Source organism: Pelodiscus sinensis, chromosome 5 (assembly GCF_052426305.1).
Source record: "Pelodiscus sinensis isolate ZL-2025 chromosome 5, ASM5242630v1, whole genome shotgun sequence".
NCBI classification, from domain to species: Eukaryota; Metazoa; Chordata; order Testudines; family Trionychidae; genus Pelodiscus; species Pelodiscus sinensis.
Window position 1 is genome coordinate 102634605 of NC_143056.1, and position 13530 is coordinate 102648134.

The window sequence follows — 13530 nt, forward strand, 5'->3', positions numbered from 1 at the left end:
CCCTCACTGCCCCTTTCCTCCTTTCCCTCTTTCTCCCTGGTGCCCAACCCCTCACCATCCTCTGCCCCAGTTCCCTTCGTGCCCTTCTGCACCCTCACACATGACTTGCTCCATCCCCTGCCTCCCTCATACCCAGACCTCCTTTCAACTCCTCTTCTCTGGGCATCCACTTCTTCCCTCTCCTCCTCCTCCCTCTTGCCCCCATTGTCCCTCCCCCAGCATCACCCTGTCCCTCCTCCCATCCCTACTGACACCTTCCCTTCCCTCCCCTCCCACTCCTGCCCCTTTCCTTATTGTCTCCTCTTGCCCCCCTGGAATTTGTCTCTCCTCCACCCTGCCCCTTGGTGCCTTCCCTTTTCTTTTCCTGCTTTGGCCCCCTGCTCTCTACTCCTCGCCCCCCTTCCCCTTTGCCCCTTCCCTCTCCTTCTGCCTTCCAGAAAGCAGTTTGCGGGTCTGGAGCCTTTGATCTGGCCACAGAAACCTGAACAGCCCTTGCCCCAACTGCTCCCAGGGCAGAACTGCTTGCCAGGACTGGAGCAGAGACCACCCATGGTGCTATATTTAGTTCTGTGGTCCTGTCCCTGCAGACTGCTCAGCTCCAGCTGGAATTAAACAGCAGCCACATGAGGCATGTTTCAGCGAGGCTGCGCTGGCTGGAACATGCTTCACGTGGCTGCCGCTTGACTCCAACTGGAGCGGGGGCCGCCCATGGGGATGTGGACTGCGGTACTAAAAATAGCACTTGCTTCAGTCCCAGCACCTGCTGAGCCCGAATGCGTGGCACCCTGCAGTGCCCAGCTGGGCTCCCTGTGGCCCCTGCCAGGGCTCCAAGGCAGCCAGAAGGACAAGGAAGTGGTGTCACCAGACCAGGACCCACCCATCCCCCAGGCAGAGGTACTCCCATGGGGGGAGGGAGAGAAGGAGCTGGCCCAGTAGCCCTATGTGCCCTGTTGGGGGGAAGGGGAGGAGCCAGCTGTGCCGTGCCGGTGTCCTCATCAAGTAGTGAAATGTCCGGTGGGGTTTTCTGGGACATTTCACTACTTGATGGGGCACCAGGATAGAGTATTTAAATTCAGGACAGTCCTGGAAAAATCAGGACGTATGGTCAGCATGCCTATGGCTACAGCTGAGAAAAATCTTCCAGCACTGGTGCATGTGGTGAGCACACACACCTATGTTGAATGGACATGTGTAAGCACTCAAAGAAGAAATCCCTGTATTAGGATGAAAAATTAAGGTCCTAAAATGCTACTATATTTTCTAGCAACTTCTTTCAGCTCCAGAGAGAAGTAGACCAATCCATGGGAAAAACACCACACTTCTGAGACAACTGGCACATCAGCATAAGTTGATAAGGAAACAAACATAATTATGTATTTCACATGCATTCATTAAATTTCAGTTCTGAAAACATCACCATTTCTTTTGGGATTGGGGAAGTTTCTCCTTCATTATCTAATGGCTTCAGTATTCTTTTCAAAAATTGCTGTTGCTTCAGAAAAACAACATTTTGGGGGGGGGGGGGGGATAAAGTATGTGCAATTCCCTGCTGATTACTTATGTCCAGATGTGTCTGTAGGTAATACTTTTGGAGCTGATTTTCTAAGTTCTCAGTAGAAGGTTGGCTAGACTTGTGGAAGAGGAATTACACAAGACACATTTTGTGAATATTTTCACTGGCAATCAGATTTAGGCTCTCTACCCAAATAACTTAAGAGTTTTTGCTTTTAAAAGTTAGATGTTTAATAGCCCTATTGAGATTAGACCATTAATCTGTTGGGGTAGTCAGATTTGATAATCTTTTTCTTCTTACAGATTCTTTTCAGTTTTTAGGAGCAAGAGGACATTGCAAAACTGCATCTTGACCCTGGGATGCACTGGATGCTTCACACAGGCAGGCACTGTCCCTTTTTTATGGCACACATTCATTTAGAACTGGATCAAACTGCTTTGCTGGTGAAATAGAGTATGGTAGATTATAGGAGAACACAAGTTGGAAATTACCAAGGGTAGGGGCATCAGTGTGTTATTACCACAGAACACACACATTCCTCAAGAGCATCAGTACTTATGGCCCTGAATGTTTTAAAACATTTCCATTCACCTGTGGCTGTGATCAGTGGACAAGTGTTGAAATGGAGGATATAAATGGATAGGAAACAGAGTAACTATCTAGAATTAATTAATACTGATTAAATGTGTTTATCAGCTCTTAAAAGTAGGAGATAGAAACTGAAATACTTGATTAGATAAATGGTCCATCAAGTACAGTATCCCGAACTAGCCAGTGGCCAGTACCACATGCTTAAGTATAAAGTATTCACCCCTCTCGTCATATATTCAAACAAGGAAACACACACTTTAGACACAAAGTGCAGCTACTGTTGCCACTAAAAACTTGATATTTCCAAAATATTGCTGCTATTTCAACTGCAGGCATTTTAGTGGGAATCGAAACTAACCTTAATCAAGCTTTCAATTAAAATTGACAAAAATAGAGCACTGATGGTACAGGAAAAATTGCCCAGCAATAAACATTTCTTCACTGTAATCCTCAAAACTACAGAATAAGAAATAATCTCAATTTTTGTACACAATTTTTTGCTGTAATGAACTGCAGGTACAAATATTAAGACATTTGTGTTCACACATCATTACTCATCTAACTGCTAAATGTATGTGGCAGCTTTATCTTCTACCTGAATAAATGGAGACCAGGTTGAGGTCTGGCTGAATATGAGGCCGAAAGGTGCAGATTTTCAAAGGGACAAATGTTAGGTGCATGACTTCCACTGACTTTCAGCAGGAGTTAGGTACCAAAGTGCCATTTATGCTTTTAAGATCTATTCCTAAGGGCCAGATTTTCAAAGTTATTTATTTAAATGGGAGTTACTCACCTCACTTGCTTTCTTTTGCTAAACTGCATTGCATGTCTGTTTGCACCTTTAAGCATGTAAACACCTTTCTAAATCTGGCTCGATGTCACATTTGAAAATGGGGTTTAGGCTACTAAATCATGTAGGTATCTGGGCAATTTTACCTAAAATATGTAAAAAGAGTGATTTCCATATAGATTAAAATAATGCACCAAACACTTTCATTTTCTTTATTTTCAATCGATACTGTATGAATACAAAGTTTCTAGAAAGCTACAAAAATTCTACCACTTTATCAAGAAGGCATCAAAATGTGTCACGTTGCAAAGACATGAGAACACCTGCAGTAACTGACACAAAAATAGCATTTTTAGAGTGATGAAATAATTGCACTTAACTGTCATGGATATTAAAGTTGTCACACATATGTACCGCAAAAGCTAGAATACATTTTTTTTTACAAAGCACTTTATAAAAAAATTCTCTGCACACAAAACCTATAATTTTCATATTACTATCGTACTAAAGATAAAGTCACTTTAAAGCCAACACTTAAAACATTTTTAAACAAAAAAGGTACCAGTACCTACACACAGACAATAACAAATACAAGATTACTGTACTGCCAAGAGGTTTGACTGAAACTCCTTTTGAAAGCTTCTGCAAATATGTTAAAACATTTTTTAGAACATTCACTTTTAGCAGAGCTTTCCCTCCCCGTCTAATCAAGAGGTACTTTTTCATCAAAAGGCAGATTCTACATCAAAAGTTACCAGCAGCAGTACAATATTAAAGTAACCACTGACCATATATGAATATGCTTAAGTCACAAACCCAGTTTATACACATTACACAAATAAACAAAGTGAGAATTCCATTAAGTCATTTACAAATGTGAACAAATGCACATGGCAAATAAAACACAACTCCCCCCCCAAAAAAAGAACAAACACCAACAAAACCACAAAAAAACCCTCAAACAAACCCTAAAACTGTTTTACATAAAATGTATTGATATTGAAGAATTAAAGGCTATTCGGGTTTTCAATGTTATAAAATTCTTTTATCTTTTTTTTTTTTCAGGCACATATTGTATTTTTTTGTCTGCAGTCATGAGCCTGAAGCAAAGAGGCTCATAAAACAAAAAACAAAACAAAACATCCACAACACCCTCCACAAACGTTTTGTAAGGAGGTAACAGGGACACATCTTTTGTCAGTTGAGTGCATGTAAGAGTTAATTTACCCAGTAAAACTAATCGAATGATCTCAGCAAGCTTGACCTGAAAAGTTAGAGACCTCTCCCTAGTGTTTTTTGTACTTTGAATTAGTTAGCCTCGATCTTTTCAGAAGGTTAAAAAAATCTTATAATGAAAGGTAGAGGGAAAAGTATCCTGAGAAACTGGGATCTGCTACCATGTATGTTGAGTGACTGGATACAACGTATATTAATGTGGGTCATGTTGAATATTATAACAAACATTCTTAGGTGTGAATGAGCAAGTAAAACTTGATTGACAGGTCTAGGAATTAGAATGGGAAAATAAACAGAAATGGATCAACTTGTTAAATGTTATACCTGACATCTATCTGTCAGTGACTTGCATTTTAAGTTAATACACATTCTTACATTAAGATCATATAAAGCAGGGAGTTTACTGAGAATGGAGCTATTGCCCAATTGAATCACTTTCAGAATGGGAAAGTGGAGAAACAAGCGTAAGATGTGTAACTTCTTCAAAATAGTGGTACAGTACCTAAATAAACCAGTTTGGAATTCAAGTAAGTAAAACTACATTTGTTAGTAGTAATTTTTTAAACTGCCAAAAATGGTACCATTATTCTTATCTAAACTTTTGTATAATGAATCAGTAAATAATACAATTACATTGACTTTGCAATAAACTATTCATCACAATTGTTATCAAATGTTTCTCCCAGCAGTTATATTTAATAACTGTAAACACATGCTGTACTTATGGGGCCAAATCCTCTTTACCTTATCCCAGACTCATTGAATTCAACAGGGCTCTATGTGAGGAAGGTAAATGGGATTTAGACCTTGGAGGAATAAAAAAAAATAGTATTTTATAGACAGGGATCTTGAATTATCACAATATTTACTATATAGTGTCACAATATTTTATATAAAAAGTAAATCTTAAGTTTTCATCACATATTCATATAAAATCACATTGAAACTGTATTCACAACTATATAATTCATTTGCCAGCTTTTGGTTTGGCTGATATTTGTTCTTTTTCATCTTTTTTTAATTTTGCTCCTCTTCCTGTCAATTTCATTTCTAGTGTGCAGTATTGCCCCAATTCACACAACATGTCAAAAGCAGACATTATTTAAAGGGGCTGCCTTCCCTGCACTGAGATAGTGCTTGGGGAAAAAAAAAAGTTTGGAAAGGTGCTGCACGCAGTTTTCCATACAGCACTCTCAACTAACAGTGCTCATGCTTAACATTTTCATGCTAATAAGCACATGTCAAATTACATTTACTTTCTAATTTACTTTCTGCACTTTCATCTCAAATGTTATAATTCTGTCTTTCAGAATACTTGACTTTGTAAACAAAATAAGTGCAAAATTAGGATACAGAAGAAACCTTCACATATACTGAAATATTACCAGAATAAAATAATAAAGTCACACTTATTCACTTGTTTGAAATTCTGTCATTTATATGGGCGTTACATTATTCAGATGCAAGACTGGATGAAAAGATGAAAAAAGTGAATCATTAACCATTTTTATATTATACACAAATCAATTGCCGGATTGCAATGCTGCAAAACTAAGGGTACATCTACACAGCAACATTATTTTGAAATAACTAGCGTTATTTCAAAATAACTTAGTCCATGTCTACACAGCAGGCAGTTATTTCAAAATAATGTCAAAATACTGTCAAGCTGGAGTACTTCTTACTCCGACTCCTGTAACCCTCATTGTATGAGAAGTAAGGGAAGTCGGAGGAAGAGTGCTCTATTTCGAAATAAGTGCTGTCTAGATGCTCCCAATTTCAAAACAAGCTATTTCGAAATAAGCTACGCAATTGATGTAGCTCAATTTGCACAGCTTATTTTGAGTTAAGCCCTGCTGTATAGACACACCCTAAGTCAAACAGGTAAATGGCAAGTAAATTATTTTCCAGCACGATGCAGTCTCGTGATTTGCAAAATCACATTAGCATAAATGATGCTCTTTCATGAATGGAGGCCTGTAGTTTTGACTTATTCCAATAAACCAAAGGCATTATGGTGATCACTTAATATTTTTGGTCTCTCTACAAATTATCGTTATTATGACAGCACTTTTCTAAGCTGGAATTTCAAACCAAAGGCACTTTCATGCTAGAGTGCAGAAGAGTCACAAATAGTTAAGTATTTGGTCATGAAATTTAAAAAGGCAGCATTATTAGTACAAATCACTTTTCACAGAAAAAGTATTATGTTGTAACCTTTGATTTTGGTATAGACATTTCATTGTGTAGTAATGGGACTGATTTATGCTGAAAGTTTGTTTAGACCACGTAGTCAAAGAGCTTCTCCATGGAGGGGGATTTTTTTCTTTAGAAAACGGAACCAATTAATAAAACAACATATAAAATTGATGCAAGAGGCTAAAGGTATTTCTAATACAACACTAAGGCACTGCATATTGTAATGCTTTGGCAGCTCTGAATTAAAAAGTTCCTAGAAAAAGTTAACAGTAACAAGATACATTCTTCCAGCTTACAAAAGAGCTCACAGTTTACAGGCAGCCTTTTGGACTATACACTCCACGATATACATTTGAAGGACTTAAGGCTTTTAAGAATGAACATGTGCAGGGTTTAGATCATTTACATAAAAGTGTAAAGTAAAGACAATGCAAATCTTTTCCCTAATATTACAAATGTGAACACCAATAAACACTGTGATTTTTATACTCTATTGTTATGATATATGTAATATGCCAGATTGTATAAAAATCTGTACCTGGTTTTGCAAATTGAATTTTATATTTTATACTCCACACAGAATTTTTTAATAAAAAAACCATCAAAACCATAATTCAGAAACCTAAATAAGAGAGAACTTTAAAACAAAACAAAAGAAGTAATTTGAATTGTAACACCAAGTGCTTAGAATAAAGGGCTACCATTAGGCTGTACAATGCAGTGCTTTTCTTGATGTGATTGTTAGTGTTATAAATGTATTAGGGAACCTTATGGTGGACATCAAATTTTATGTTTCGCTGAATATAAACAATTAAAAGATTCATCAGCTCTAATATCCGCATGTTGATAATATGACGGCTAGACATCACAACAATCACCTACCTTTTATAGTTAGACCAGCAGTTTTATAGCCTAAGGACTTTCAAGCACACCCCCTGTCCCCCCCGCCCCATGCTGGTCTCCTTCTCCAATGTAACACAATGAAAGGCAAGCAAAACAACCAATGATTTGCTGCACATTATAAATACTGATTGCTCTTCCAGATGGTATATTGACTCAGAATATTTATCTATATTTGTGTTGCTATAGCCAAGGGAACTTTTTAGATGACATTGTCATAAAAATTGCAACCAGTATATTACATCGGGACAAATCCAGGCTTCTAATTGAATACAGGCATGCACCTGTAAAATACAGCTGAGAGGGGAACTGTTGAAAACATTTCTGTGCCCTGCTGATGACTCCCCAAGACTTCCTGGGTCCCTGATAAATATGACTTTTGGATGTTTGCAGCTCCCATTCATCTTACCTTGTAACCTACGTTTGATGTGCCCTGTTAAGATCTGAGGTTCCAAATGGACTGCATTGTTTTAGCCAAGTTATTTCCCAGAATAACCCACTTGTCCTCTCAATACATTTAAAATTAAGGTTGCATGGGGCAGTGGAAAGGCGGTGGTTGAACAGATGGCAGAGGAGATGCATCAGACTAATACTAAGGGAAGCCTATGCCGACAAGAATCAGAAAACATGTGCAACCTAGAAAACCATTCACACCCGTGACTACATTTTTAATCCTTATTAATATTAAAATATTTCACTTGATATCCAAATCTTCTCTGAATGGACTACTTTTCTGTTTATTAACCACAGGGATGAATACTGCACATCTGTATATTTTGGATATGAAAGGCGACCAAACCTCAAGTGGTATTAATGGGTGCATCCTATGTACCCTGCCTCCAAGTACTAAATGTACCATGATTGGAGACATAACTGGGGTAACTTATGTAGTATGAGAAAGGGGCGGACATAAAATTTCAAATCTTTTTTGCCTGATGATGGTTGTGATTTTCTAGCATCCCTATGACATTAAAGCTGACGAGTCTTTTACTGGCCTACGTAGTCTTTTCTCAACCACATTATTTTTTCTAGCATTCAGCATACAGATTATTTGCAATGCAGTAATAATGTCAATTGTTTCACCCCTAAGTTTGTTAATTTTGGCATTGCAAATTTTTCACTCAACAGAAAATATAGTTGTCCACATAAAATATAACTGCACACACAAGGCTACATACAATGAAAGTCTAAAATTTCAGTATTTACCTACTTATTGCAAAATGAGCCATCAGTTTTTCATTAAATAATCAAATTTCCATATTAGTACAACACAATTTTGTATTTTTAAAAATATACATAACATAGTTAGTATAAGGGATGATATTCTCTTTCTCTGCAATACCTGTTGGAAAGTTTAATGAATTATAAATTAAAAGATTAGTTTTAACACTGAGAAAAAAAATACAAAATTTGCCTAATTTTAGGAGCTGCTTGTTTTTATATCAGGCATTTCTTAAGGCTACATTTATCATTTGGTTTCAAAAAGAAAAAAAATGTTTCATTTTAAAAAATAATTTAGTGAATTACATTCGTCCGTATCTTCCACTCCGATTAGTTACAAAGATAATTCTATAAAGATTATTAACTTTGTGTACTAAGTTATAGTTATAGTTAAAGATTCATTTCAATTTCACTTGCATTGTAAAATAAGTATTTTATTTTGGAAAGAAACAAAACAAAACCCTAAATAAATTCTTTTAAATGCTGTAAATTTTCCCCATGGCAAATGCTCTGTCTTTCATTTTTCTATCACAATTAAAAATAAGCCTCCACAGACAGAGGCATTAGGTTCTTAAATACAGTCTTCCCGAAGTACTGTTGTTAACAAATTTGAAGAACACTTAGTTTTAGAAAGAATTTTTTACAACTGTACCAGAATTTCACAGCTACAATTATATATGAACACATTAAAAATGACTTCACTAAAACAGGATTTAGAAAAATGTGGGTGAAAGCTAGGCCAGAGGCACTGCCACGTAGTGTTGAGGTTTACAGTCTATGTTTTTGATAAAGAAGTGTAATGAAGTGTATATATAAATAACTACTCAGTCCTTTACAAGCCTGTAGATGTGATGTTGTGCTCCGTGTTCACTGTTCGAAACTTCAAATACACAAGCCATGCAGAGTAGGGTTTCTTGTGTATCTCTGTTTGTTACAACCTATTGGTGGGGGGAAAATATAGACAGCAGTGTTATAAACTTGGAAAATTGGATTTGCACCAAAAGGTACTGCAGGCTTGAAAGGAGAAGAAAATAAAATTGTTATTGTGTGTTTTTCAAACTTTAAATAGCTGAACCTCACTTTAGGAAAATTAAATTAATTATACCCTTTCCAAAATATGTTGTTAAAAGCCTGCCCCATTTTAGATCTTCATACTGTGCTACTCTTCTCCTTTCTTATAATCATTGATAAGCATTGAAATAATTAACAATGTTGACATTTCAAGTGTCACCACTGGCAACTGAGTTTCCACCCATTGAAATGAACTGGACACTTAATACCACTGAGCTTGTGTTTCAGGCTCTCTGCAAATTAAGGCAAACATCGCAGGATCATTCATACTAGGGTCCGGTATTGAGGGGCTTCTTTGCAATCATAACAGCTAGACACCTACTTAAAAATATATGGAAAATATATGAGACTGCTCATGCTCTCAACCCAGCTAGGCTTTTGTATCTTGCTACATGACTGAGACCCCACTTTTGGGAAACAGTGTTGCAGCCTTATTTCTTGGTAGTAGACTCTTGCTTTTACTCAGGTTGAATAGTACCTAACTCCATTAATAGTTCTACTGAAGTCAATAGGACTACTTGGCCTTGAGTCAGTAAGGGCTTCAGTGTTTTGTTCTTAATTTCCAACTTAAACTAGTTCTGCTAAAACAGAACACATTTTAGACTTGATCAGTAAAGAATAATGAATGCTTACCAACAAAATTGTAAAATTTTCCAATACACTGTTCATCATATATTTTTCTGGTAAATGCTTGAGCTTGTGTATGAAGTTGATCATATATTCACACATTGGTGACCGGTTTATTCTATATACAAACCGTCCATTCTCAAACCTTGCATATTCTGTCTAAATAGAAAATGAAAAACATTTTAAGAGTATTTATGCACAAACCTATTTCTACAGTGATCAACAGAGGTAATACAAAATGTTAGGATGGTTCGCTTTGTTAGTTTGGAAACAACAACATATATTAAGTGGAATTGTTGATCTGAAACGCTAATCTTTTCAGCAAGTCTCCTTCCATAGACTTATTCAGAAAGTTATATATTAGGGCTACGTCTACACTGGCCCCTTCTTCGGAAGGGGCATGCTAATTTTGAACTTGGGAAGAGGGAAATCCGCGGGGGATTTAAATATCCCCCGCGGGATTTAAATAAACATGGCCGCCGCTTTTTTTCCGGCTTGGGGAAAAGTCCTTTTCTGGAGGATCTCTTATTCCTACTTCAAAGTCCAAGGAAAGTCCAAGGACTTTGATGTAGGAATAAGAGATCCTCCGGAAAAGAGCTTTATTCCGGAGGATCGCGCCAGTCTAGACGCTTTTTTCCGGCTTTTCCCCAAGCCGGAAAAAAAGCGGCAGCCATGTTTATTTAAATCCCGCGGGGGATATTTAAATCCCCCGCGGATTTCCCTCTTCCCAAGTTCAAAATTAGCATGCCCCTTCCGAAGAAGGGGCCAGTGTAGACGTAGCCTAGGTGTGTAATCTTGGTTTATTTCCAAGTTTATAATTTGAATTCACAGGGGATAAGGGGATAAGCTCTCATGTGAGTATAAATGTACAGAGAAAGAAACTTAACAGCATTGGCAGCACAGTAACACCATCCAGCAGTGCATCCTACCTCTACTTTTTCTACTACTTGCTTTCCAAATGAACAGACTTTGGTGGAACAAGTGATTGTCATGTTTTCTGAGCTCTCATATTGGCTAGTTACTCCATAAAATGCTCCTGTATCATCTTGAATGTTGCAGTTTAAGTCAGCCTGTGGAGAAAAGTAAGAGATATTGCATATTATCTCTGTCATTTAGCAGGGTCATAGTGATGAGCAGCTGGCCACTTTTGCCCTACCAAAGGTGGAGAAAGAGGCAAGTCTATAAACATAACAGCCACATAGTTAAAGAGAGTGAGAAAAAAAGTCAGGTGGTTCTTTTTTAATAAGTAAAAATACTTTTCTTTCATGGATTTTAAATCAATGTAACAGTAAAAACCTTACGGAAGCGATTTCTTTAAACTTTAAGCAGCAAAACAATTGCAAATGTATTATTGAAAGACCCATTGTTCCTCCTAACTATAGGCCAACTAATTGTTCATGTGGATACAGATAATTAACCAAAGTGAATGGGAGTGGCATTTGTCATAATGACCCATGGACCTCAAGTCAGGGCCTGCAAGATGTATGCAAACAGTCACTCTGCAGCCTTCCAGCTGATAGCTTGCTGGCAACAGATTACCAGAGGAACATAAAACCCAATCCATGTGCAAGCATCTGATTCTTTAATCCAATTGGTGGATTCCCAGCAAACTGACTGGCCCTACTGAAGCTAGCTCTATAAACAACTATAGCTTGCTCTGGTTTTGTGCTTTGCACTTCCTACTATCAGCTCCTGCTTTCCCAGCTTGACATATCAACTTAGCTTATCTCTTGGCATCTTATTTGTGGTTCCTCTCCTGCTTCTGGCTTTCAAGTATGTTGACTCCACCATGGCAGCTGGTATGGACCTCAGTAACCACGCGGGACCAAGTCCAGTGCAAGAAGGATGGACCCAGCAACACATCTATGTCCACCAGAGGCACTGGACTTGCCCAAATGGACCTTTTGCTTCTAGGTGAAAGGTCAAGCATGGCAGGCTCAAACAGCACATCTGACTTACAACTATGAGCAGGTGAAGGCCCAAAGCTGTGAACATAGTCTACAGCATCTTGCCCAAACAGGGGCCTGTAATACCTTTGCTCAAGCAGCTTGATGGGAATCATTGGTGGTTCTAGGGATTCATGAACCAACACCACTGTCTGTTTCTTATGTGGTTCCAAATCTATTCCTCTGACTTGGCCATGGTGGCCTTTGCAATCAGTCTGCTGACTGAAGACTTATTGCACTCAGCACCCCCCATGTTAAAAAGGCTATAGCTCAGTGCTGTCCAATGGGGAAGCCTTTCTCCAATAAATGTCAAACACAAAGACCTGCACTGAACCTGTGTAGCCAGACAGGAACCCCTCTTGTAACATCCATTTTTGCTTGCCTGGATATGCAGGCTCAGTGACCGTGAATGGCTGTAAACAGAGATATGCCAATTGCTGACCAAGAGGCTGCTGAGGAATGCCCTTGACTAAATCCCATATTGATACGAACACACAGCCGTCCACGGGGGGAGGAATCTCCCGCCCAGCAAAGAATATCCGGCACTCCTAATTTAGCTATCTTCCTCTCTTACAAGTGTAAATTATTTGAAACTCCCTTGTAAGAACTGGCGCCACAAAACGGACCAGTACAATTCGGCATCTTAGATAAGAAAGGGTATGTCTACACTACCCTCCTATTTCGAAATAGGAGGGTAATGTAGGCATACCGCAATTGCAAATGAAGCCCGGGAAATTGTGTAGACATACCCAAAGAGGATATGGGCCCCCAAGGGTATAAAGATGAGTCCAGCAGCACATTTACTCTGAGTGTCAATCTACCATCTATCTGCTGGTTGGGTTAGGTGTTTGACCTCCTGAGGTTCCATGGGGACGCCCACCTCGTATTCGTCTTTCCTAGGAATTGAGGGACCGGCCCTGGCTTGACCCGCTGGAGTCGAGAGGCACAGAAGGGGGTAAAACTTGTACCTGGATGTGGTCCTTTGTCTTAAGTGTACACATAGACTTAGAGCTCTTTAAAGATTAAGCTGTCACTTGGTACCATTATTTCTATTTTCTATCGTTATTTTCTTTGTAACCATTTTTAAGATCTATATTTGCTAGCAGTTAAGAAATAGAGCAATAGCCATTGTAACCATAAGATCTGTATTTGCTAGCAGTTAAGAAATAGAGCAATAGCCATTGTAACCATATGCTTTTATAAGTCTTTTTAATAAACCTGTAACTGTTTAAGTTTTTAACCTGACTCCTTCAGTTGCTGTAACAGAACCAAGCACAGTTTAAAAGAACTTCAGCGGGTCATAAGGGACAGGTATAGGAGGAGCTTGGGCGTTTGGATCATGTCACTCCCAGGTGACAGATCCGTTGGGCATCTCTCAGTCTTCCCTAGACTGCCCGCTGCGAAGGGATCCTGTATCCTAGCAGCTAAAATCTGAG

The 13530-nt window shown here is 38.5% G+C and overlaps 1 protein-coding gene across 4 annotated transcripts in view; it reads right to left on the minus strand.

Moving 5' to 3' along the window:
- Positions 1 to 3092: 3092 nt before the first annotated feature.
- The window catches only part of TEAD1 (TEA domain transcription factor 1), a 298964-nt gene continuing 288526 nt past the window's right edge, over positions 3093 to 13530 (minus strand). For all 4 annotated transcript variants that reach the window (XM_006117420.5, XM_006117422.5, XM_075927867.2 and 1 more), the window contains 3 exons: positions 11078 to 11218; positions 10155 to 10307; positions 3093 to 9388 (listed from right to left, as the gene is read on the minus strand). In XM_006117420.5, the coding sequence (XP_006117482.2) occupies positions 9275 to 9388; positions 10155 to 10307; positions 11078 to 11218 (408 nt within the window). In that variant the 3' untranslated portion in view covers positions 3093 to 9274. The remainder of the gene's footprint in view (positions 9389 to 10154; positions 10308 to 11077; positions 11219 to 13530) is intronic.